Here is a 26,589-nt window from a genome sequence, read left to right on the forward strand (position 1 = left end):
CTGAAACTTGAACTAGGACAAAGAATGTCCGACTGGAAATGACAGGTAAGAGAAATATCATTAAATGTCCTGGTTTGATGGCTCTTTGGATTTGATTGGGGTGGGGGGAGGAGGGAAGAGTGGAACTGGAGTAGATGGGAGAGGAAAAAAGGCCTTAGTACAACTCCCAAGTTTCTAGTCTGGATAAATGGGTGATGGCGTTAGCATTAATTGAGAAAAAAAGATGAAAGGAGGGGGCAGCAGGTTGGCAGGTGGTGGATATGCTGAATGGAGTTGGAAGGAAGGACTTCTACCGGAGGAGCCAGCAAGTACGTGGTTATATGAGTCTGAAGCCTGGAGGTAGAGACATGGATTTGAGGATCATCAGGAAATAGGTAGTGAGCCTGGGAATTGATGAGCTCCCCCAGAAAGTGGAGCAGGGAGCTAGGAGTGAGCCCTAGAGGGGCGCTTCTCCCCTCTATCGTACATAGAAATCACCTGGGGATTCTGTTAAACTACAGACTCTGATGCAGCTGGTCTGGGGCGGGGCTTGAGATTCTGCATCTCTAACAAGCTCCCAGGGATGCCAAAGGTGCTGGTCTGAGCACCATTCCTGTAGTAACAGGGCTCTAGAGAACCCCAGCACGAGAGGGGCCAGAGCAGTGCAGAGAACTGGGAGAAAACTCTGAAGGAGATACGAAGTCAGAGAAGTATGAAGACAATTCAAAGAGTGCGTTGTCACAGAAACACACTCTATTGTATTAAGAGAATAGACCTTCCAGGAGTTTACACAATTCTTAGTGTTAAATGTGTAGGGGAGGAAAAGTATCTGTTCCCTCTACCCATCTGAGGTTCATTGGCTGGGGCTCTGTCAATAAGACTGACAAAAGGCAAATTAACAACAGAAAAGCAACAACATTTATTAACACGTGCATCCCACACACAAGTGAGAGAACTCAGAGAAAACTCAAAGGGATGGTTAGAACTTGGGTTTATATAGCATCTTAACCAAAGAGCAATACATTTTTAGAATAGTGACAAGAAAGAAAAAGGACTTTAAATTTCTAGGGGTGTGAATTGTAGGAAGGTAAATACATGGGAGAACTAATGGAAGGTAAGGGCTAGTCAGCAAAGTTTGTTGTGTAGATCCCTCTGGTGCTCTCTCCGGGCTGATAAGGGTCTAGAGTTGTCTCTGGTTATTAACTTCTGTTCTTCCTAGTAGAGAGGAGAAGGGGTCCCTTTTGAAAATGTGTGTCCTGCTGTTGGGCAAATAGGGGAGGGCAGGGAGCTTCTCTTGTATCTGCTTCTCCTCAATTGCCTTCAGCTCAAAATAATCCTTATGCCAAAGTGGCATACTTTGGGGTGGCATATTCTGGTCCCCTGTGAATGTTTGGACAGTTTAGAAGAGGGTGGAATTAGAAGCCAATTTGCAGTAGGTTAGGGGCTACATGGGAAGTGAGTACTTGCTATGAGCATAGACCGCTATTGTGAGAGGTTGGGATGAAGTGAAGTTGGGTGACAATTAGGAATGGATGTGGAGTGAAGAAACAGCTTTATGTTTTAATCCTAATCGTAGAAGAAACCCGGGTGGTTACAGGCTGAGGGTGTGTAGCCAGTAAAGAGGAGAACGTGGAAAGATGGGGATACCCCCAAATTAAGCCCAGCTTCAGAGAAAGAAGAAGGAATTATGATGGATAAAGGGAATGGTTTTGATCAGGAGAAAGAGAGAAGCCTCATCTCTTTGCCACTGCAAGTCTGCAGTGACAGTGGTGTCCAGATGTGTACCTTGATTAATCTCACCGTCCAACATCCAGTTCTAGACAAAGAGAGACTTGCCCATGGGTCAGAGTTCAAGGACGATCAAGCCCTCGGGCCTGGCTTCCATTACTTCTTATCTACAGTAAAGTTTGAGGATCCCTGGTTTAAACGATACAGTATGAATATGCTTGCTATAAAGTTTTCTCCAAACAAGTGGTGATCTGGGCATAGCACATATGCTCTGTCGACTGAAAAAAAAAAAGCACAACCAAAAAGTTGAGTATTATGTTTTATTCGGCGGACTTGCTGAGGACTTAAGCCCAGGAGACAGCCTCTCAGATCGCTCTGAGGGATGGCTCTGAAGAGATAAGGGAGAATCCAGGACATATAGGAGTTTTTGCAACGAAAACCAGGTAGTCAGAACATCAAAAATTACTGTTAATTAAGAAAAAACAGATGTCTCAAGTTAATGAATTTAGTGCTTTTCTGTATATGGGAAGATGCAAGAGTCTGGGCTCACTGAAATCATTCCTTTGATCTGCACCTTAACTATCTAGGACCAGTGTCCTGTTGTTTTCCATCCTGAATCTTCTCAGGGTGCACAGTCAGAGGCAGCTGCAGTGGCTGATGGCTTGATGGCCGCAACATCCTTTGTTTACTGATATGGCAGGTGACATTCTTTGTCTACAGTTGTCTGTTTCAGCCTCTTTATGTTGAGGCATAAACATGATATTAACATCCAAAGAAAAAAAAATGTCAAGAGAAGATGACTCATGTTTTGAACACAGAGTCCCAGGATTGCAGCCTCAGAGGGCTTTCAGGAGGTTGGGCTGCTGCCGGAGGGGGATGTGGAGCTTCTATGCTCCTCCATGTGGCCCCTCTGTCGCTTGCTGTCTTCTCTGGGGCTTCTCCTCTGGGCCTCTCTCTGTAGTAGGGTGGCCTGGCCTTCATGGCGGCTCAGGAATCCAAGAGGGAGGAGAGGGAAGCTGCTAGACCTTCTTAAAGTCTGGACTCAGATGCAAGAGGAACCACTCACAGGCTCAGCACAGACTCAGAGGGAGGGGACTTTGCCCTATCAAAACTCATGATTGATTCCTCATCAGCTTCATTGAATCCTTGTTCTCTCGGTTAATATTTCCATTGTAGGTTTCCATCGCAGGCAACTCGAGGATAAACTGAAGGACTTGACCATAATTTCGCTACAACCGTAGTAAAAGAAAAAAAGAAGAAATCATAGCTCATGAGCGGTTTATTTATTGAGAGAAATTTTCCTTGAGCCTGTATTATTTGCTGGAGAAAAGAAATGATTTCTTAAAGTTACAATCTCTCTTTTAAGCAAAAAGGGTTAATCTGTAACAGTTACAACATAACCATGAATAATTCATGCAGTCAATAAAAATGCATTCAGAGCCTTCCTTCAAGCTGGGTTTGCAGCTGGATTAAAAAGCCATTGTCCCTGTCCTCAAAGAATTACAGCATTTTGGTATCATAGTTGCCTTTTGAATTTTTGAATTATCGGTGTGATTTGAGACCCCCTAGGTGTCCACAGTCTGTGGTCATGAATGGTAGTCATCAATGGAACATGAAACGCTGTAATTTCACTGGTTTTGTTCCTGGTGGGTGACACGTAACCCTTCGTCATTTGTAAGATCCCCTACCAAATACTTCCAGGGAGACCCAGAGGCATCTTAACCATGTGGGCAAATGAGTCCATTCCTTTTGGATACTGCCAGTCACCTCCCCCTAGAGCCATTGTTGATCTGCTGTCTGTGGTCTGTGTGCCTGTGAGCTGCGTAGTTGTTTTTGGCAGAGCTGGGGAGAATGCCTTCCCCTTTGTGTTTCCCTCTGTGAGGTTCAGAGTGTTTTATTTCAGGCAAACGAACAAACACCAAGAGTGCTTGCTAAAATACAAAAACGCCAAGAGTGCTTGCTAAACACCAAGAGTGCTTGCTAAAATATAAAAACAAATACTTAACTTTTAAAATGAATGGATGAGTTTGTCAGAAAGTAAAGGAAACCCAGAGTCCTGGCAATAGGCAGGAGAATACATGGAAGAAGCAAGCAGGGAAGTCGCCGGGTGCTTTAGGGACGCATTAGGGACGGAGCTCTGATTTCAGGGCTGACATAGAGGTGGGTGGGATGGGATAGGGGGCAGGGATTAAAGCCTTGGGCCTGTGAAAGGAGGGAAGTTGGATCACTGATCCCCTTGCATAAAAGTAGGACCCATGAAGAGCTACACAATTAAAAATACATCTCATAAAACGCAGTCCGACAGCAGATAAACTTGTCTGTCCAGCCTGGAATATGAGTGGATATAAAGGTCTCTTTTGAGAATTTGTGACCACAGCCTGACCCTCTTGTAAGTCTGGGGGCTAAATTCACATTATTTGTAATATCTGAAATATAGATTCTTTTTTTTTTTTTGAAATATAGATTCTTAAACTGGACCCAAGTCTCGCAGGTGCCTTTGCAAAAGTGAAGGCAAGTCTTCCCAGGGGGAAGGCACCCTCTAACCCAGGCCTCAAAAAATGCTCACAGATTGTATTCCAAAGCACATGAGTGAACAATCTCTCTCTCTCTCACACACACACACACACACACACACACACACACTACATAAGGAAATAAGCCACCATGAGCAAGACTCAGCAGGAAAAGAAAATCCTTAAAGGCTTCAGGTGTTAGAAATATCAGGTAGAGAATATGAATTACGTTTGATGTATTTCTAAAAGTAGGAATTGAAACATAAGTAAGAAATAATCAACTAACAAAATGACCGGCCTACTTGAATTTTAAAAAGAACTTCTAGAAATAAGATATATAATTGATTATGAAAACCTTAGTGGAAAGATTAAATATAGACTAAACAGAGAAGTGAACAAGCAAACTGAGAGAGATGAAGAAATGATACTGAATACACAACAGAAACACCCACAAAAATGTAAAGTGCAACATACGTCTAAAGAGAATGGTGTCCAGGCAATATTTGTAGAGGTAATGACCGATTAAAGGAGCAGGGAAGAAATTATATTCCAAACTTCTGAAATTACTCTTTATGAGACAAGGCGAGGTTGGAAGAGAGTATTGTGTGTGTGTGTGAAGTGCGTTTGGATGTGTATGTGAGTGTGTGGTTTTGTGTTAGCTTAATGATTATTGTACCATCTTATTCCAATGGGAGAATTTTCTCTTTATCCTCGTTTGTGTTTGCTTATTTACTCTGTCCTTTCCTGTCTCAAATGGATAGTTTTCTTTATTTTTAAAATTCTATTCTATGGTTTGGAAGCTATGTGTTGTGTTTCTTTCTTTCAAAGAAAATATATAATTAACAGTATATTTTTCTATCAAAATTTGCAGTTATTTAGAATCTCCGTCCCGCTCCCAAATCAGAAAGGACTTTATCACACTATTTATTGGACTCTCTCTCCCATATCCCTTGATCGTGCTATCGAAAATTATAGATTTATATTTTTTCCTAAAATTTTATTATGAAAGTTTTCACATATAGCAAATTTGAAAGAATTTTACAGTGGACACTCATGTACCCACCACTGAGATTCTATTATTCGTATTTTTCCACACTTGTTTTATGACGTCTCTTTCCATTTATTCATCCGATCTATCCATTAATTCATCTTACTTTTTGATGCTTCCAAGCACATTACAGATCATTTACCTTTGTTTTTAAACCAAACAAAAGAGCTATTCTTAGTAATAAGTCAATGGTTGATTAATTTACCTTTTTTTTTACTAATTTTTTTGCTTACTTCTTACACTTGCTGCTCATTTTTGCATTTGTCACTGCATATGCCTCTGGTGAGGCTATTCCCCAGTTTGTTGTTCCATATGATTTCTGAGTGAGGAAAATGGGGGAAAGGGGCCTGTGTGAATTGGACAGTGAATTAGAGTAAATGAACTTTAAGCAAGGGGCTGGTGGTTTCTTCTTAGCTAATACCATGCTTGAACTTTATGACGTCTATTTGCCTGCCAAGAGATATTATGGCAGTCTTAGAATATTTATAGAAGGATTGACTGGGATTCTTCAGGCTTTCTGGAGGAAATAGAATGTCTTGGGTTGCTCTGCAAAGTATTTTCTTATTATGATGAAAATTCATTCTCTTCATAAAGAGCTACCATTCAATACATAGTTTACCATTCAATCAAGTACAGATGTATGACATCTATAACAGGCAGCATTTAAATGTCCAAATTCAATTTTGCTATGCAATTTCAAATTTAAATGGAAGCAACTTCATATGATGAACTAATCTCAGAGGTCTCTAATAGGCAGAAGTGTAAAGGGTTAAATGCAGAATCATTAATGGCTTCTGGCTTCATGGGCTTTTTAGCTGATGGGAGTTAACCTGCTAAGCTCCTACTGAACCTATCACTTAATGATAGCTCTACTTGGAAGAATTAAGAGGATAAAAATGATTCTTTTATGTGAGATGTTGATAAGTAATTTTTGTCTGGTTCTAAGGTAGAAATGTCTATGGCCATCAGCAAAGGGGAGGAGAATTATATTTTAGTTCAGTTGAGGCATACCTCAATACGCTGTGAGGATAGGAAGAAACGGGGACATTTTCTGTCTTTTTTTTTCCTTACTCTCATCAGAGGCTTATACAAACATCAGTTACTTCTCTTTAAAAGGGATATATCACAATACCTTCTCTATTAATAATTTGAACATTAGACAAAACAGTGTTTCGATTCTGGATCCACTATGACCTGTGTGTAACCTTGTTTGGGTGACAATGACTCAGAGCCTGAGTTTCCTCATTTGTACGGATACTAACCCTTTCCTTGCAGTGAAAATGTATGACAAAGTACCTGGCACAGTGCTTGGAGCCAATATTGTAGCCATTATTATTATTATTATTATTATTATTACGCCTATTTTGGAATCGTCTCAATTTTTATTTCAGTCTTATTTCCTTAAGTAGCTCACAGAGTTACCATTTGTTTTGGTTATTTGGAAAACATAATTTTTCCTTTTAGAATGACTTATTCATGATTTAAAATATCTTTAAACCAGACTGGGACCTTCAGCTAAATTAAGAAGTTGGTTAGATGACCACGGTAATACATGGCAACCAAACTCTTATCTGTGACATACTTAATCCCCCCCACCGCTGACAGAACAGGTTGGTAGTACTCCCATCCCACATGTTGGAACTTCTGGTTATCCAAGACAGTTCATTTCCACTTTCCACCGTCTAAATGCTCCCTGTGATGTGCTGTGGTGTGAAGGAAGGAGTGCATGACCAAGACTTGGAGAACTGTGTTTGAATTTTGGCTCTGTTGTGACCTTGAAGTTCTCTGAGTTTTCGTTCCCTTACCTGTGAAATGGGGATCTGAATCTCACCCCAGAGCTTCTGTTTGTTCACATCAGCAGTGGCTGTGAGGATGAAAGGGCTCTGTAAGCCATGAATACTCTCAGTGTATTAATTAATAATACTGTCAATGTATTATTAACTAATAACTCAACTCGGAAGAACATTGCAGACAGCCATACATTACAAATTCTAAGTTAGGTAAATCTGCAAAATCCACTGGTAGAAGTGTCAAGAGAGAAGTGGTTTCAAGGCATTGCAACTCAACTCAAATTAGCTTAAGGTGACTGTACTGGCTTGCTTACCTGGGAGGATGGAAGCATGCAGATGTCACTTGTTTCAGGCACGTTAATAGCAAACGAAGTCTCCCGTTCTCTGGTTTTCCTCTGCGTGTTGGTTTCATTCTCTTACCATGCAGACAGTCTTTCCCTCCATTGTGAGTACGATGGCTGTTGACAACTCCCAATCTGTGTTCTTCAAACTTTGTGATCCAAAAAGGAAAGGTGCTTTTTTCCTCCACTTAAATCTTTAAAATAAATAAATAAATAAATAAATAAATAATAAATAAATAAATTGCAGGGAAGAATTCTCTGCCCAATGCTTGAAGTCAGGGGAATGGGGCCCTTTGAGCGGGCAGACATGGATCAAGGAGACAGAGTTTGGGGACCGGTGGCCCCAAGAGAATTTCCCAACTGAGTGAAGGAAGAGGCAGTTGGAGAAGTTCTCCAAAAGCAAAAGGCCTGTGCAGACACAGCGACAGCTGTCACTATGAGCACGAGGGAGGAAGAAGAGGATTCTGATGAAGAGTCTTGCTGTCCTTATGAACTGCCTAAGGTCTCTTCATTACATCAGCCACTCTCCTGTTTACGGTCAGTGTGACCATCATTTCGGTTTGTCCAGGACAGTCCTATTTCATGGCTGTTTTCCTGGCATAGTTATTAAAATCATCCCTTTTCATTTTCAAAAGTGTCTCAGGGAATTCCCTGGCGGTCCAGTGGTTAAGACTCCACACTTCTATTGCGGGGGGCACGGGTTTGATCCCTGATCAGGGAACAGATCCTGCATGTCACGCAGCATGGCCAAAAAAAAAAAAAATAGAGAGCGAGAAGTTCAAAAGTGTCTCGGTTTGGACAATTAATTAGTGACTGTAAATAAGACCCATTAGCTATTTGGCTTCAGTCACCCAACCCGTCTTAAATCATTACTCCTTTGACTCAGGTGAACTTTGACTTGCGCTTTGATCACCTCTCTGCCTTTTCTTTCCAACCCCAGTGCCTGATGGTCTCCATCTGGAGCTCTTCTCAGGACATACATATTCTTACCACCTTCTTCTGGTCACTTCACATTCTTCCCCTCCCAGGAATATTCTGGATTTTAAATGGTGGTGACGAAGACTTTATAATCTGCCTATCTGCTCCAAGCACCTCCTGTAGCAGAATCTTCCTTCCAGGAATTGCTCCAAGTTAAATGTCCAGTCACTTTCCAAATAGTCCTGCTTCTGCCTGTGCTTTTGTTTCTTCAGAATACAAGCCCCTCCTCAGAAGTCAGCCAGGCATGGCTTTATGTTTCCTGTTCTGGTGTGCAAACTATGATAAATGGGGTAAGGCTGAGGATGGATAAAGCAATGAACACAGTGTGATGATGGTGAAAGAAAAAAGAATTCTTGGTAATGCATTTGTGGTGGTCTCCCGCGAATACAATCTAAGAAGGGAGCATCCTTTGTCAGCTTGGCCTTTTACCTCCCGGCCATGGTTGTGTCGATCAGGTGGAGGTAGAGAAGAAAATGAACAAAGTCGAACACAATCTCAATTTCTATCCGAGAAAGGGTGAGATAGGGAGGAGGAGTTATTTTGAGTGATTTGTAGTGAGGTGGATGGAGTTAGAGTCTGTCATACAGAGTGAAGCAAGTCAGAAAGAGAAAAACAAATACAGTATGCTAACACATATATATGGAAGCTAAGGAAAAAAAAAAAAAAAAAAAAGGTCATGAAGAACCTAGTGGCAAGACCGGAATAAAGACACAGACCTACTAGAGAATGGACTTGAGGATATGGGGAGGGGGAAGGGTAAGATGTGACAAAGTGAGAGAGTGGCATGGACATATATACACTACCAAACGTAAAATAGCTAGTGGGAAGCAACCGCATAGCACAGGGAGATCAGCTCTGTGCTTTGTGACCAACTAGAGGGGTGGGATAGGGAGGGTGGGAGGGAGGGAGACGCAAGAGGGAAGAGATATGGGAACATATGTATATGTATAACTAACTGATTCACTTTGTTATAAAGCAGAAACTAACACACCACTGTAAAGCAATTATACTCCAATAAAGATGTTAAAAAATATAAAGAAATACAAAAAAGAGCCAAGGAGACGAGGTGCACAGAAACGGGAAGGGGCATTGTGGAGGCCCCGTATGTTCCAGGGTCCACCCCCAACACTGTATTCCCTCTGAGTGAATGGTGTTCCTACCCCTTCACCTTCTGCAGCACGTGATGTAAGAAGTGCTCCCTGAGGCTCTGCAACTTGCCAGCCCGAGTGGGGTGGGGAGAGGAGACGTCTGGTGTTTGCATTTGAAGATTTGATAAAAAGACACAGCTGCTGAGAAGAGAAGTACTTGGGGGAGACAATGTGTAAAAAAGGTTCTGGGGGTAGTTTTTCATTTATTCGACAAATAAAATATATTTGGCCTCTGCTCTGTGCCAGGCACTGTTATCAACTCTGGGGATTTGGCAGGCATGTATATAGCACCTGTGAGATAAAAGGAAAAAGATCTATATTGGTCTCTGCCCCTGGTTCCTGGCACAGAGCTCCTGAAACCCTTGTAATTTCTCAAGTGGTAAGGATACTAGGAGCATCTCTTGTTCTAATATTTGTCTTTGACCCCAACCCTGACACAGGGCTCCTAAAAATCCTTGTAACTTCCTAACTGATAAGTACTAGGAGCATCTTTTGTTCTAATGAGCCAACTCTGAGTGGGCTCCTGGATGGTGGCTGGTCACCAGAAAGACCAAGCAATGATTAGAAGCTTTGAATTTTTAGTTCCCCCACCCATCTTTCAGAGAGGAGAGAGGACTGGAAATGGAATTGATAATTGATCACCCATTCATGAGGAATCTTCCATAAAAATCCCACCGGTAGGGGCTTCTGAGAGCTCCAGACGGGTGAATTTGTCCACACTGGGAGGATGACACACCCCACCTCCACGGGGACAGAAGCTCCTGTGCTCAGGACCCTCCCAGACTTCACCCTTTGTATCTCGTCATCTGGCTGTTCATCTGTATCCTTTATCATATCCTTTAGCAAAAAACGTGTTTCCCGGAGTTTTGTGAGCTGCTCTATCTAGCAAGTTAATTGAACCCAAGGACGGGGGCCTTTGGCATCTCCAGTCTATAGCCAGTTGGTCAGAAGCACGGGTGATAACCTGAGCTTTCTGACTGGCATCTGAAGTGTGTGTGTCTGTGAGGTGGGGTTAGTCTTTTGGGACTGAGCCCTTAACTTGTAGGACTGATACGATCTCCAGCTAGATAGTGCCGGAACTGAGCTGAATTCTTGGACACCAGCCGTTGTCCAAGAACTTGTTGGTGTGGGGAAAACCTCCACACACTTGGTGACCAGAAGTGTCAGAAGTGAAGAGCTTTGTGTAGGAAGTGAAGGAGACTCCCAGGGAAGAAATCCATTGTAGGGAAGATCCGGATTTTCCCTTACACAGGCGGAAAGCTGACGTTTTTCCATTTTAGCATCTGTATGTATACAGTAGAGTGCTCTGTTCTGGCAGAGTGAAAGTGAAAGGGGACAGACAATAAACAAATGTAATAAAATATAAATTATATTGCATTTTGGGTAATGACAAGTGTAATGAAAAGAATGTGGAGTGGGTAAGGGAGATCTGGAGGGCTGGAGTTCAGGGAAGGTGGTTACAAATTTAAAATGAGCGGTCAGTGTAGGCTTCAGAGAGAAGACAACATTTGAGCAAAAACTTGGAGATGAGGGAGAGAGGCAAATATCTGGTAGAAGAGGGCTGTTCCCTCTTCCAAGGAGAGGGAACAGCCCTTGCCAAGCGCTTGAAGAGGATGTGTGTCTGGTGTGTTCAGAAACAGCAAGGCCAGTGTGGCTGAAGGTGGCCGTGGAGCAGGAGATGAGGAGAGAGAGGAAGCGGGAGCAGGCACGGGATGCAGGGCTTGCTTTGAGGTCATTTAACTTCGGGAGACACAGGAGGCCTAGGCTTCCCAGAGGAGGGTTTTAATTGCATCTCTGCCTGATGCGTCTTGATGGATATTATACACTATAACTCCTGGAAGGTATCTTCAGTATTTGTGTTTCTTTTGAATGTGACACAGTGCTAATTCCCTGGACACTGTGTATTCATTCAGGTTGCAATAGGCTCTGCTAACTGGGCAGGGCTTTTCACAGAGAGGCACCTGTTGAATGAAGGAATGAATAAATAAATGAACAAATGAGACTGGACCTCCAGGTAGGTCCTCAACCTATTATTTCCACTTTATTGCCCCACACTCTCTCTGGACTTGGGTTCTCGTCAGCTGCCTGCGCTTTCAACTAGATATTTCTGCCTCTGTCTTTGCTCACCCCATTTCCAGCTACTTGAAAGGCTCTCACCAAACCCTCTCCACTTGATTCGAATTCTATCTGTTGTTAAAGACCCAGGATACGCTCCACTTCCTCCAGGAAGCCCCTCTAGACCCTCTGGCCTTCGTTGCCTTTTCTGAACTCCTATAGCATCATTCTTCTGATACCTTTTTTTTTTTTTAATTTAAATTTTTTACTTTTTTTGGCTCTGCCGTGCAGCTTGCCGGGATCTTAATTCCCCAACCAGGGATTGAACCGCAGGCCCACAGCAGTGAAAGTGCCGAGGCCTAACCACTGGACCACCCACGGAATTCCCCTGATACCTTTCATTAGTTCAGCCTGTTGCACTGGATAACTTTTTGATGTTTATTTAAAAACCGCTGTTTGCCCTCTTTCTATCGGTTAGGCAATGAATACATAAATGCTAGATCTCAGGGATATGATCTGTCACTTTTGTTTTATAGAAGCTGACTGGTTAGGAGAGGTTCAGACTTGGCTGACCTCACGCAATTAATAAACAGGGAGTGCACCGGGACCAGGACCTAAGTAGTAGCCCAGACAAGCAATAGGCATTGTCCCACCTATTCACACAAGGGTTAACCCAGCATTTCCTTTCCACGCCCTGTTAACTCCACCCACTGCCCCGTGAACCAAAAGCGGCGCGGCCAGGGAAGCTTGTCCCTTGCGGGATGCCGTAGGGGCCCGCCCTCAGCTGCTCTGGTCCGGCCAAACATGGCGGCCTCCGAGTCAGCGGCGGCTGTGAATGCAAGCACTGCGGAGGGCGAGGAGGAGACGATTCTCTATGACCTGTTGGTCAATACCGAGTGGCCCCCGGAGACAGAAGTACAGGTGAACCAGGCCCCTCCAGGGCTGAGGCCAGCTTGGTGCGGGCGCTGCCCCGGCAGAGCCACGTTGCAGTAGCCACGTAGGAGAGTGGAGCTGGGTGGGCGGGGGAGCAGGACTCGGCCGCTTGTGCGGTCGCCCTGGCAACGGTACCGTGGGCTAGCGAGGGTCTGGGTCCCCCAAGTGGGATTTCCTGGGATTCCTCCTGGGCTCCAAATTAGGATGTCGGGGGGCGGAACCTCGGTCCCTGAGGCATGTACCGCCCCACGCTGGTTTTGTTTCACCGCTCCTACTTGGAGGGGAGGCACAGCGTTGGATTCGAGGGTCCTTCTCATATCTAGACTCTTGGTGGTCCCTTCCCGCGGGCCGGCTAGGGCTGGGCAGGGCTGATCCTCATCTGCAGTGGGAGGATTTTCCAGGACCCTGCAGTCCATCTCAGCATCTGCTGGGCTGTCGTGGAGCGCGGCATCAAACCTTTGCTCCTACTTGGGCCAGAATTGCGCCGGTTCTTGTGTATTTCAGTAAATAAGCATTTAATGAGTGTATGTGTGTGTGCGTCCGTGTTCCAGACACTGTGCCAGGCGCTGGGCTTATAGAGGTGAATAGCTTTCGTGGTACTTGCAGTCTAGAGGGAAGACAGTGGAGTAAACGTTTTTCATCGCCTACCGTAATATGCGCTGTAATAGCGGTGTGAGCAAAATGCCTTGGGGAGTGAAGGTTTATGAGCTACGGACCCGGCGTTGGGTTCTCTGTTAAAAAGGGGTCGTAGGGGTTGGTATTCTGGACCTTGGAGTTATTAGTTTCGTAGAGAGGACCTCCCAGGCACAGAATGAAGAGTAAGAACCAGGAATCCACATTTATTCAACAGCTATTTTATGAGTCCCTAACGTGTGCCAGTCACTGCTTTTGGCTCAGAACACGCAGGAAGATCGGAAAGGACTTTCTCTAAAGATCATGGAGCCCTGCCCATATGAATTCTTATTTACAACATCTTTTCTGAGTTTCTTTACTGGAGAAAGTACTCATTCTCCTGCTTCTCTTGTAAAGTTTGTAGTTTTTCTTTAACCTTCCCACTGCAGTTTCTGCTTGTCTTGAATCATTTATTTTGTAGGCTGGCAGAGATCCTCATGTATTATTGTTTTTCAAGTATTTACTTAGTTTCTGTTTGTGTTGAACAATGTGACTACTTTGTAGCTTATGCAGCTAGGAAGTTGTTGCTGCTGCCATTGGTTGGATAAGGATAAGTTTCCGCGCGTTAGCACTCACTGGTTAAGTACAATAATGTTTCAAGGTGCTTAACATTATAAATTATTAAAAAAAATAAGCACAGCATCAACTTACATTGAAACCTTGTAACACTCTTTTGTTTTTTTGTTTGGTTCTGTTGATTTCAACTGAACTACAAGCTCTTGGAAGGCAGCTACATCTGACTCATCTTTATATCCCTCCCCCGGACTAAATTCTGTCTTACAGGAAGTGGATGATCAATTCATGTTTGTTGAATGAAATAACTTTTCTGTGCTTTTAAGCCATAACTGTTTGCACTTTATACGATTTAATACAGCAATTATATATCAGTGTGGATGTTAGTAGCATTTTCTCTATGGATATACAACAAGAATTCAGTAAATTTGCCTCCAGGCGTGAGTTTATTAATCCATATGACCACTTTTCCTGCAAGCAAAACTCGTTTTAAGCCTCTGTAGCCCACCAAAATAGACTGTGCAGGACTGGCAACCAGTGTGGTCTTTGCCCTTGACTTCTTTTGTCTTTGCACTGGTGTTTTGATCTAGAAACATTTTCCAGCCTCAATCCTTGTCCTCCCTTGCAAAATTCATCCTGACAAATGCCTGTATCTCTGCCGTGTTCACTTTCACTCCCACTGTTTCTAGTCCTGCTTCTCTTTGCTTTGTTTCTATCTGTAAGTAGTTTTTTTTTTTTTTTTTTTAATATTTATGCTGTGCCAGTTATTAGTTGTGGCATGCAGACTGTTAAGGTGCGGCATGCATGCGGCTGACCAGGGATCGAACCTAGGTCCCCTGCTTTGGGAGGGCGGAGTCTTACCTACTGGACCACCAGGGAAGTCCCTATAAGTAGTTTTTAAATACTGGTAACTTGTACCCAGTACTCTGAGTATTAGCAAAGAAATATAACTTATTGTTTAAGTATTACTAGAAAATTCTCAAATGTGTTTGTTTTTGTTTTTCCATTTGCAGCCTAGAGGCAGCCGGAAACATGGTGCATCCTTTATCATCACAAAAGCAATCAGGGGTGAGTATAGCATATTTATTTTTCTACATATAATGATACAGTTAGCAGATAATGTTTTTCTCATTCTTATTTTTTTCTATTCATAACTGTGCTGTTTTAGGAAGTTTAGGGATTTGAAAATGTGTTCTTCTGAGTTTTAATGTAGAGCCTGATTAAAAGTGAATAGCATAAATGTTATGTAAGTTTTATTTTATAAAAAATGCATATATACATATATGATATATATATGATATGTCTATATAAATATACATATGCGTGTATATACACATATGTATGCATATGTTTACACACATACATTTTTAATGCGGCTTAAAGTATGGCCTGAGTTTAACCATTATGGATGTGTTCTGGAAGAAATGAAGAAAATCAAACCCACTCAGAGAATCTATGGACATCGACGGTGAAAAGAGAGTGACAGACTGTTTTAAGTGTTTTACATGATGTTTCAGATACATCTGTTTAGAGTCATTCAAATTACAAATTTGATTAACCAGGACATTCGTTTAACTCCTGGCAGACTTTATGTATGAGCTCACAAGATCTGAGAAAGTATTGAGCACTAGCCGGTTAAGCTGGTGTTATGAGTGAGGGCTTTATGTATATTTATTGATGCAGTCCTTTACCATACCAACAACGTAGGTGCTGTTACAAATTTCTGTTTTTAGATGAGGAAACTTGCCCAAGGTCATGCATTTGGAGTTTGACTACATTTCTTTCTGGATCCAAAGCCCATACTTATTATACTGGGGAATTTCAGCTACTTATAAAGAGAAGGTTCAGTTTCAAAGGAGTTGAGTACTTGAAATTAACTCTAATTTTATCTTCTGATAAAGATAAAATACTTTTATCTTCTGTTACAAGAAATACTAACATGTTCAATTTTCATTATCACAAATGTGAAATTTTGAAAACTTAGGAAATGTACACAAGTAATAAAATGTACAAAGTTTAGAGAATATAGACAACCACAAATTAGAATTAAATAATTCCTCATTTTTACCACCTGGAGATAATCTCTTATCCTTCAGACCTTTTGCTATTGATACATACATAACCATGTACACAGGTTCACACATGTATACATTTTAAATGGAAGCATATAAAACATTGCTTGTCCATAGTGTGTTAGAGATTTTGTTTCCCATGGACTTCCCCATTTTAGGCAATATTATTATTTTTTAAGTCTTTGCTATAAAGTGTAAAATGGTATCTTAACCTTTATACAAATACTTTGGTTTTAATGGGTGATTACTATGACTTCTACTCCATGGTTTTATTAAAGCCTCTTAGGAGAAATTTAGCATCTCAAACCACTTTTACTTGTTGTACTGTTAGGAGATACTTCAAAGTTTTTTGAATAACACAAACTTGGGACTTAATATAAACCAATATATGATGTAAAAGTTATAGTGTATATTAGATTATATTTATTCTTGTCAAGAGTTGTATTCTCCATGTTTTGTTTTGTGATGACTCAGTCTACAGTATATTTTAGATTTATTATCAATAAATCTAAAATTGAAAATGATTCCTAAAGAATAGCTCATTCATATTTGGCTTTGCTGTTTCTTTTTATTACAGATCGTTTATTATTTTTAAGCCAATATATCTGGTACAGGTGAGTCATGAATTCTTCAGAGAAACAGTATGAACAGTAAATACAAACAATATTATCCTACTTATGATTTAAGTTTTCAGAATTGAATCCCAGATTGTGATACGGATACTGACATTCAGGTGAACCCAGTTTATAAGATAGACCTTTCAAACATTTGGCCTACCCTGACAAGATCTCTCAGTAAAAGTAGGGTACTTTTTGATCCCTTAGTCATTATTAGGAATATCTCATAACAATTTCTGCTTTCTCTGAGTGTTCTCAGCCTTATCTTGAATGCCCACATGATGGATCTGCGCTTGTGTATCTTTTTAAAAACCTTTTTGTTTTTATTGTTATGTCGACTCTTGTGGTCAATATTCATTCAGTTGCTATGCATCAGAGAAGGTTCTTTAGGTTTCAGTTCTTGGGAACTTCTTAAGTCTTTTGAATGTTAAGTGTGTTTTTAGGCCTGGCGCTAATATTCACCTTTAAAAGGAACAATGAAATGATTATTCTGACCAAGATGCATGTGTAGGAATTGTTTTATAGAATTACTTACCACAGGTTGCTTTTTACTCAAGGACATCTAATCTTAAAAGCTCCAGAGATAATAGAGTTCTGGTTCTATAAAAGGGACCTTTGGCTCTTCTCTGAGGTTAGCTCCAGTGCTTTTCTGCTTTTACTGTGTGTGTGTGTGTGTGTGTGTGTGTGTGTGTGTGTGTGTGCGCGCGCGCGCGCGCATAAATTAAATTTCTTATTGAATTTTATCTTATTTTTTGGGGTGTGGGGTGTGATAGAGAACTGAGTGAGTGAGAAGGTAGTAGTGGGGAGGGGAGTGTAAGAGGTAGGCTGTTTTTTCTGGGCTCACCGGGCTACACTTGGTAGTGCTGAGCACCCTTGGATAGGGATGGTAGAAGATATGGCTGTTTGGGTTACTCCTTGACAGTAAGTCCTTTTGTTATTTGTTAAGAAGGGGGACTTCCAAGAGCTCCCTCTGATACAAGCCTTGTCCAATGTGTAAACACCTTAAGATCAGGCATCAGGAGGTATGTTTCTCCCAAGAAGTCCCTTTCCTTGCATTGGCCACGTTGATCAGTGTACAGACTGTGAGCATACCGTGAGGTGATTATCTCGTCTTCCCTGTGGTATGTTTCTTTCAAAAAGCTTGTAGTTGAGTTTTTTGCTCTTGAGTTTATGGTAATTGTACCTAAAAGGTTTTGGGGCCAATATTTGTTTCAAGAGGCTTTTTCTTTTCAGGTTTTTTTCTTTCAATCATGAAATACTATAAACAGACTGAGAATTATAGACAGTAATATAATAAACCTGTTACAATTTCTGTCCACATTTGAATTAAAGCAGTTGTTGCTTTTCTGCCGTATTTGCTTCAGATAGCCCTGTTTTTCTTTGTATGCAAGATGTTACAGCTCAAGTCCTCTCCCCCCACTCCGCCCAACCTTTGCCCCACCCTTCCCCTCCAGAGGGAATTATCATTCTCATGTTGATTGTATCATTCACGTGAGTGTTTCATCTTTATTATTTCTCTAACTATCTGATGGCATTAAATATTTTATGTTTTAAAAATGAACATGAATATACTGAATGTAAATTACTAATATTTTTTATCCTATTTTGTGTTTTTATTATTTTTTTTCATTTTCCTGTCCCCACCCCCCAATCAAATTATTTTCTTTCTGCTTCTTTTCCACCTATTTTCTTGGCTTCTTCATGTGTTACTCCTCTAATTTATCTCCTGATTCACGTATGGTGGATCATTTCCTTATATATTTTGTGAATGATGCTATCGTGAGCTTATGCCTGGGCATCTTGTGTCACGTGAGTAAAGTGAAATTGCAGTCCAATCTTGCGTTCAGTAAAAGCTTGGGGTTTTGATTTTTTCATAGGTTTCATTCCCATCCCCCCACAGACCAGAATTCCAGGTGGAGATGAGATTCTTGAAGGTCTCCCTGGGCCCGTGGTGACGTTTGTCTAGTTCTCCTTTCTCTGATAGCACCGCCATTTGAGAGTCCTGGCCATTGCAGGAGTCTCGCCTCCAGCTGCTGTCCTTCCTGTGGCCCACAGCTCATATCCTCTCCCAGGTGTTAACTCTTGTTTTGAGTTCTGTTTCTCTCTTTGTCCTGTACCCAATTCTGACTTTCAGTTCTCTTTGCATTTGTAGTTCTTGGAGATTTCTTTCTTGTGAGTTTAGCTGTACACTAGAATTTGTTTTCGTTAGAGTTGAGCCAGAATTTCTAGGTGTGCATTGCAGGAGGGGTTTCTTACAAGCTCATTCTGCTATGTTACTGGCACCCTCAGTATCTTTTCCTTAGAAGAAATAAAAAATTTGTATCATTGAACACATCACCAGGTTTTTTTGGAAATAGAGAAATGTATGTGGTCAAGTTTCAGATATCCAATTAGTAACTTTTGGTTTTGGGTTTGCCAGTATTCAGTGTTTATATTCTAATGGAAAAAAATCCTTATCGCTCGCTATAGATCTATATGTTATTTATAATGTTTACCTACTTATATGTGGTTTCCATGATTAGATTTTAAGTTAGCTGATGTGTTGTGGTTTCAGCCCTGCACCTTTTTTGCTCCCTGATGGACTGGTTCGTTTGGTTAATAAACAAGTAAACTGGCATTTGGTACTTGCAAGGTAAGGATGCATAAAATTCACATAATGTTCCTCTACCTGGGTAACCATTTAAATTCCATTATGGATATTAATTTTGGGGTCCTTATGGCTTGCAGTCTTGATTTTTATTGTATATAAATTCCCTGTGTCTCATATGATTAGTATTGTTTAGATGTGTTAATTCAACTGTATTGAATTATTTTGTATGCTTTTTGTATCTATATACTCATCTAATTATAAAGTCAAAAGCTGGATAATTAAAGATGTGAATAAATTTGAAAATGATTTTAATTTCTTAAAATGATTCCATCTGTGGTGAAGATGGCTGCAAATACTCATATAGGAATTTGTTTCTCTTTCTCTCCCATGAAAGCAATGGGAAACTTTTGGCTGCTGTTCAAGATCAGTGTGTGGAGATCAGGTAACTGTTAATATTATTCATATTCAAAATTTCCCTTGAGAAAAGTTTTACCTAATTTATGAGAACTAAGATTTTTAAAGGGGGTATATTTAAAGGAATTTTATTATTAACTCACGTAATTTTGTAAGGTGTCAAGCATCAACTTATGCCAATAAAAGATGAAGGATGCTTTCTCAGAGTATGCCTTCTACTTCCCCAGATCACGCTGCTGTCTCCTGAGAAATTTTACTTTCTCAGTAGACAAAAGCATATCTTCCAGAACTCTGAAAATCACTCTTGCTTGACCAGTTACTGCTAAGACAGCTAAGCAGATGCTCAGGAAGGTATAAGAAAAATAGAGGTTGCTTTACTTGTTGGCATAAAGCTGTAGATGGAATATGGGTTTGCAAAACACTAAGGCTTCATGTTACTTGAGACCAGTGATACTCTGTCCTCTTGAGACGTCAGTGGCATTACACACATCTAGAAGAAGTCTCTAAGCTGGGCTTTCCATGATCTACATTTTTAAGTAGTATGTCAGTTGTGAAAGAAATAGCAACAATGACAACTAACTTAGGAAAACTAGTTTATTTTCTGGGAAGTTATCAGCAGCAAACCAAATGTGTTGCATCTCTGGAAGTGGGGGCTACTCCTTTCTCCAGGGAAGCCCGAACTCTTGAGTCTCAAAAGATATGCACTGAGGCAGAAATTTCAGGATGCCTAGATGCCAGTCAAAACTTTTTTCTACTACTTTATTATTGACTAAAACTAGTATTAATGAGCATTCAGTTGTTAGCACACTGGTTTTAGCTTTCTGCTTGTGAAATTTCTTTTTCCATTTATCCAAATGGAAGTGGGCCTCTCAACGTTTGCGGGAGTAGACGAGGGTTTGCCCCCATCGGGGCACCGACTTCAGACTGGGAGCCTCCGTGATCCTTCTTAAAACTATCAGGATAGAAATGATTGGCAATAATGACAGCCTTTCAGAACTTCATTTCTTCATCTGGCATGGCTTTAATAGGCAGGGCCCTTTTCTCTAAGAGCAGCAGTGAGCATCAGGTGGCACGGTGTTTGAACTGATGTTGTTCATAGAAATGGGCTGGCGTTTCCTACTCCATTTGCTGCAATGATGTCAAATGTTTTTTTTTTTTTTTTGGAGAAATGTGCTCATCTGTGACTTCTTTATGTACAGCAGATAGTAATCAAAATTTCCATCTTCTTCCCCTGAAATGAGAACATTAATGGAATGATTTTAGGTGTTAAGGTTGGAATATGCATGTGGGGATGGGATTGGTATTTAGGCTTGTGAAGGAGAGTTTGACAAAGGGTTTCTGGAACTTGTTAATAAAAATTGTGATGAGAAGAAAAAATAATTGTTTGCTTTTATAAGAGCATTTGCTACTGGATTGCTAGCGTGTAAAATAATATTTATAAAACTTATACATATATCCAGCTCTTTAGGAATTCACTCATGCATTTGAGATTAAGTGGTGAGGGAAGATTTCTGGGCAACAGAAGTGATGCTCATCAAGATCTTATTCATCTGGTCTGTAATTTGCAAAAAAGCTTTGTAACTTATTGTATTCAAAGACTCTGGTATGGTGAGGAGTCAACTCTCTCAGGAAGCCTTACAGGAACTCATTCCCAATGGATTCCCCTTCCCCTCATTGGTTAGGTGCTGAGCCTTTATGTTCCTATAATAATTAACACATTTATTATACTTAATGATAAGGTAATGCTAACAATGTTGGGCACCATTGTGTTTGTTTTTTTTTTTTAACATCCACCATTGTGTTTTACATGTGTTAACTCAATCCTTGCAGAAGGCCTATGAGGTAGGTATAACTACTCTCTATTTTAGAAATAAGGAAATCTGGCACAATATGGTTAAATAACTTGCCCAAGGATTTGAAATCAGCCATCGTAGCTTCGTTGTTCATGCTCTTATCTACAAATCTATACTCCCTTTTGATCATGCCTTTTAGCCGTCTGTGCCCATATGCCTACATGTGGATTTCCCCCAGTATATTTAGGGCCACTGCTTTGCACAACTCCAGGGGGTGCCATTTGCTTGAAACTCAAGTGATGGAATTTGAAGTCTATGGCTCCATTATACTGTGTGTTCCTTGGAGGCACGGGCTGTCCTTTTTTCCTAGCACTTGTATATTTTCTTGGATGTAATAGGTGCTTAGTTTATGTTTAATGAGTAAGTGGTGTGTTTGCAAGTGGGATGGGGAAGCAGATGCTGGGAGGGCATTACAAGGCAAGCCCGCCGACCTGCTCGGAGTTGGCACTCAGTTGATTTTGTTGAAAATAGACAACCACACTTACTTTGCAGTAACCTGAAAGGAAGTGTCTTTGAACAAAGATACGGGATGGTGAGCAAAGAAAAAGGGCAAGGTAGATCCCCGAAGACAATGCTATGAATAGTGTCTGTGCCTGAATAATATTTAAGACGTTTGTTCTCTCTTCTCTGTACGTGTCTTCTCTACCACAGTGAAGAGCACATATAATCCAAGTTGGCTCCAGAAGTAATAGTAGTGGGCACCCAGTATTCAGTAAATATTTGTTGATTGGATTAGAATATGGAAGATAATTACAGTATCTGGGGTTATTATTCAATGTTAGGAAGCAGTTATAAATGTGAAATGGTTTTTGTGGAAAACATGCAAAGCTGAAACACACTTTAGTTTAGGAGACAGCTCTGCCTTTTGCAGGATAGGACTAGGGCTGCTGTTCCCCAACTTTAGCTCTGTAGTGAGTGGCAGATGACTCTAATAGCTTGCTCTAATGTGGCGTACTTCACCTGCTTGTGTGTGGCGCTCGCATCGATGAAAAATGACTTGTGAATTGCCACTTTAATTTGTAATTTGGTGGTGGTTATGGATTATCTGGTTAATATATGTTTCTTTTATTCCTAGATAGTGAAGTAATATGTTATAAATATGGGAACTAATTAGAAACCATCACGGAATACAAAAAAAGCATTAAAATAAGGGACTCTTATAAAAAAGGCACCTCCTTCCCCCAGTTTGCTCATCTATCTTAAGTGAATACATTCCATGAAGTTTCGACAAAACAAATTTATGTCTCCCTCCCTCCCTCCCCTTTTCCAGCAAAAAGAGCAAACTATTATTTGTGATTATATTAAGGATGAAAGTAACGAACATTTACTTTGGTCTAGTTCCTGCTAATTTATATGTAATGTCTCATTTAATCTTTTCCCAAAGCTGTGAAGTTGCTGTTACTTATCCTGTGTTATTGAAAGGCAAATGAAATCATGTTGAATGTTGTGTCCAGGTTACACAGAGCGCTGAAATCAGGTCACGTTCACTTCAGAGATCACGTCCCTTCTGCTCTAGTCCACATAGAGGCCTGATAGTCCAAGTTCTTGAGGAAATTTATTTCCATATTTGTAACTGGATTTTGTTATAATATTTTAATAAATGGCTAAAAATCTTAAAGAGTCTGTAAAGTTTGTTTTAAAGGTAATGCTTAGTTATTTTACAAATATTAGAAAATACAGTTAAGTAATTACGAAAGAATAACAACAAATTTTACTGTCCAAAGTTGTCTACTATCAACATTTTGGTGTATGTTCTTTGACACTTTTCTGTGTGTGTAAAAAAATATATATATAGATATATACTACATATATATATATGTAGATGATGCTCTACATTCTATTTGATACCTTTTTCTTGATAACTTTTCAAAATTAATATATTGTCAGCATCTTTCCATGTCACGTATTGTAATAGCATAATATTTCATTGATTGTATATAGCAAAATCTAGTAATTAATCTCTTTATACTGGCTGTATTTTTCTCTTTCATAACTTAGGCTGCATTAATTGCCTTGGTATCTGTGTATATCTGTAATTATTTCCTAGGGATAACTTTGTAGAACTTAAATTGCTAGATCAAATACTATAGACATTAAAGTTTGGGATAATTATTACTAAATTCTTTTCTAGAAGGTTTACCAGTTTTCATTTTTGAAGATATAATAACTAGAATACTTTAGTATATATTTCAATATCACAGATATTAAGTAGATCACTAATATAAATATGGTCACTTGTTAAAGCTATTTGACTTGTTAAAACAAGACTTTTCTCCCTAAGTGATTAAACTCTGTAATATGATATAGACCAGTGGTTCTTAACCAGGATCAATCTGTGGAGCTTTAAAAAAGTATTTTTGCTTGGGCCCCATCCCAGATTTACCGAATCAGAGCCTTTGGGGATAGGGTCCGGGCATCTCTATTGTATTAAAAGACTGTGCTTAAAATCACTTATGCTTGTATCACTAGATTCCTAATGTAGCTATGTTCCTAGTAAAATAAGGTTGGAAGAAAACATTGTCACCAATGAAAGGGTTTTACTTGAGGCACAAAACCATCCATATGAGAGAAAGAATGATTTAGTGTTGTCTAGAGAAGTTGTCTGGTCTGTAAGTGTTTGTGATGTCTTATAGTACTACACAGTAGTGTTGTTATGGCAAAACTGTTGTCTTAATTTTACATATATTTTGCAGGTCTGCAAAAGATGATTTTACATCTATTATTGGGAAATGTCAAGGTAAGAGTTTCCAAAATAGTCAAAAAATGAAAGATTCAAATCTGCAACAGTTAATTTTTTTTTAAACTCATTTATTTATTTATCTATCTATCTATTTATTTATTTTGGCTGCGTTGGGTCTTTGTTGCTGCACGCGGGCTTTCTCTAGTTGCAGTGCGTGGGGGCTACTCTATTTGTTGCAGTGCCTGGGCTTCTTGTGGTGGCTTCTCTTGTTGCGGAGCATGGGTTCTAGGCGTGCGGGCTTCAGTAGTTGCAGCACATGGGCTCAGTAGTTGTGGCATGTGGGCTTCAGTAGTTGTGGCACGTGGGATTCATGAGTTGTGGCACGTGGGCTTGGTAGTTGTGGCTCGTGGGCTCCAGAGCGCAGGCTCAGTAGTTGTGGCACACGGGTTTAGTTGCTCCACGGCATGTGGGATCCTCCCGGACCAGGGATTGAACCCGTGTCCCCTGCATCAGCAGGCGGATTCTCAACCACTGAGTCATCAGGGAAGTCCCAGCAGTTAATATGTCTTAAAAGTCAGAATAGATACTATTTATTGACAAGGATTATTATGACTTTATTAAAATAATTTTAAAGCATCTTAACTGATTTCTATTCTGTAAATGTTTTGCTTTAAGATCTGAATTTTGGAGAGATTTGAAATTGAAACTGTTTTACAAAAGTCTAAGCCAGTTTTGGGATGAAGTATTTGTAAGTGTCTATAGTCTTTTATTTTGAATTCAATGCAGAAAATAATTTGTAGATATGTTAGGAGTTGGTCAGTTAGAGACTAGTAAAAATAATCTGGGATTTGATCATTGTTTGATATATGATTCAGCAAAAATTTACTGAGTATCATTTATGTATGTGAACCATTTTTCTGGGTCCTAGGGGTATGAGTGTGATCAAAAAGGCATGGCCACTTACCTCACAAGGCATGCAGACACTCAACTATATACTTACAGACTTTGATAAATCTGATGAAGGAAAAATACAGAGCAGAGTGAGAGTTTAACCAGGGGTGTGAGATGAGATTGTTGAGAAAAAGTGACTTTTGGAAAGCAACCTTAAGAATGAGTAGAAGGTAGGAGAAGACAGGGGAGTGTTTTGATCTGTGGGAGCCGTGTATGAAAAGGTTGGGGAACCATATGGGAGGAAAATAATTAAGTGGGTGCTGTTAGGTAAATGCATCTATTACTTATGTTTTATTTACAGGACCTCCAGTTCCATTTGTGTGACCTTGTGTTACTTTAACAGTGGAGTAGTTGTAGGAATCATCATGATGATAATCATGGTCATTGTGGTGATGACAACCACTTGTCATGTCCTTCCTGTGTGCCAGGCACTGCATTTAGTGCTTTACATGCACTTTTCCTCATTTACTTGGAAGAACATGGTATACATATTTTATCTTAAAGCAGCATTAGGGTAGAATAAGTAATCAACAGTGAAAGAGCAAGGAGAAGGGAGGCACTGGTAGTTTTGAAATCTACAAAATGGTGGTAAGACAGAGGATTCCCCCTGGCTGGTCTTAAGTTCCTGGTCAAATGCAACATTAGTGGCCTAGGGCCAGTTTCCTTCTCATTTTTCTCATTCTCAGCTGTCCACATGTGTTCAGAAGATAAAAAATCAAATATTTTAAAAATGTTTTCAGTCCCATATAAATGGTGATATTAATTCTATTAGTATGTCAGAATCGTTGTTCTTATACAGTTCCACGTATACTAGTGGATAAACTAGTAATAGAGTTCTTATGGAGTTAGCTTTACATATAGTGTATATTGTCATTTAAAAGCAAATGTGAAATTTCCTACGTATTTTTATAAATTTACCTCCCCTTCTTAAAATCTGTTCCTTCTCTTCTGTTACTTGGAGAACCCTGCTCCCTCAGTACCCTGGTCAGTGGTACCATTATCTGTACCAAGCCAAAAATCTAGACAGTTTCTCTTCTTTTTCCTTCTCTCCCTTCTTTCTTACTTTGACAAATATTTATTTAGTTGCCACCATATGCCAGACACTATTATCCTAGGCAGTCTGTTTACAATGAGGAATAAGACACCGATTACCTAGATTTAAGGGTTTATAGTCCATCAGGGGAGAGAGAGAGAAATAATTCATTGCACTTATGCTGAGTGACACAGTGGAGAAGCCTCACCTTATCTTAACTTCACCATGTCCTGGGAATCTGTGTAAATGGCTCTTGCTTCCTGCTTGTGCACTTCAACCATCACAGCCCTGGTTCAGGCTCTTAACATTTTTTTACTTGGTTTCTTGCAACAGTCTCCTGACAAGGTTTTCTTCTATATGCCCTTCACGTATCAATACTTTACCCTGCTTGTCAAGTTGATCATTCTTCATTGAGAATTCTCTCAAGATTACCCTTCAAGTCTGGCTCCACTGCTTCCTAAATATTAACCTTGAACAAGTTACTTTACCTCTCTGAGCCTCAATTATCTGCAATACAGGCATAATCCTATAGAATGGGTTGTGGAAAAATGATGTGAGCTAATATATATAAAGCTCTTAGCATGATGTCTGACATACTAAGTACTTAGGAGGCATTAAGCTATTATTACTGTTACTAGTACTGTTATTCTGCCTAAAATCTTTCAATTGTTCACTATTGGC

The 26,589-nt window shown here is 40.2% G+C and overlaps 1 protein-coding gene across 4 annotated transcripts in view; it reads left to right on the forward strand.

Moving 5' to 3' along the window:
• The first annotated feature begins 12,346 nt into the window (after positions 1-12,346).
• NBAS (NBAS subunit of NRZ tethering complex) overlaps positions 12,347-26,589 on the forward strand; it is a 341,753-nt gene continuing 327,510 nt past the window's right edge. For 3 of the 4 annotated variants that reach the window (XM_059942180.1, XM_059942182.1, XM_059942181.1), the window contains exons 1-6: positions 12,347-12,501; positions 14,712-14,766; positions 16,348-16,384; positions 18,942-19,019; positions 19,372-19,419; positions 23,938-23,981. In XM_059942180.1, the coding sequence (XP_059798163.1) occupies positions 12,385-12,501; positions 14,712-14,766; positions 16,348-16,384; positions 18,942-19,019; positions 19,372-19,419; positions 23,938-23,981 (379 nt within the window). In that variant the 5' untranslated portion in view covers positions 12,347-12,384. Of the gene's footprint in view, positions 12,502-14,711; positions 14,767-16,347; positions 16,385-18,941; positions 19,020-19,371; positions 19,420-23,937; positions 23,982-24,604; positions 24,673-26,589 lie in introns of those variants that run through there. The other variant, XM_059942183.1, reaches the window with a different exon arrangement.

This window comes from Balaenoptera ricei, chromosome 13, assembly GCF_028023285.1.
Source record: "Balaenoptera ricei isolate mBalRic1 chromosome 13, mBalRic1.hap2, whole genome shotgun sequence".
Lineage (NCBI taxonomy): Eukaryota > Metazoa > Chordata > Mammalia > Artiodactyla > Balaenopteridae > Balaenoptera > Balaenoptera ricei.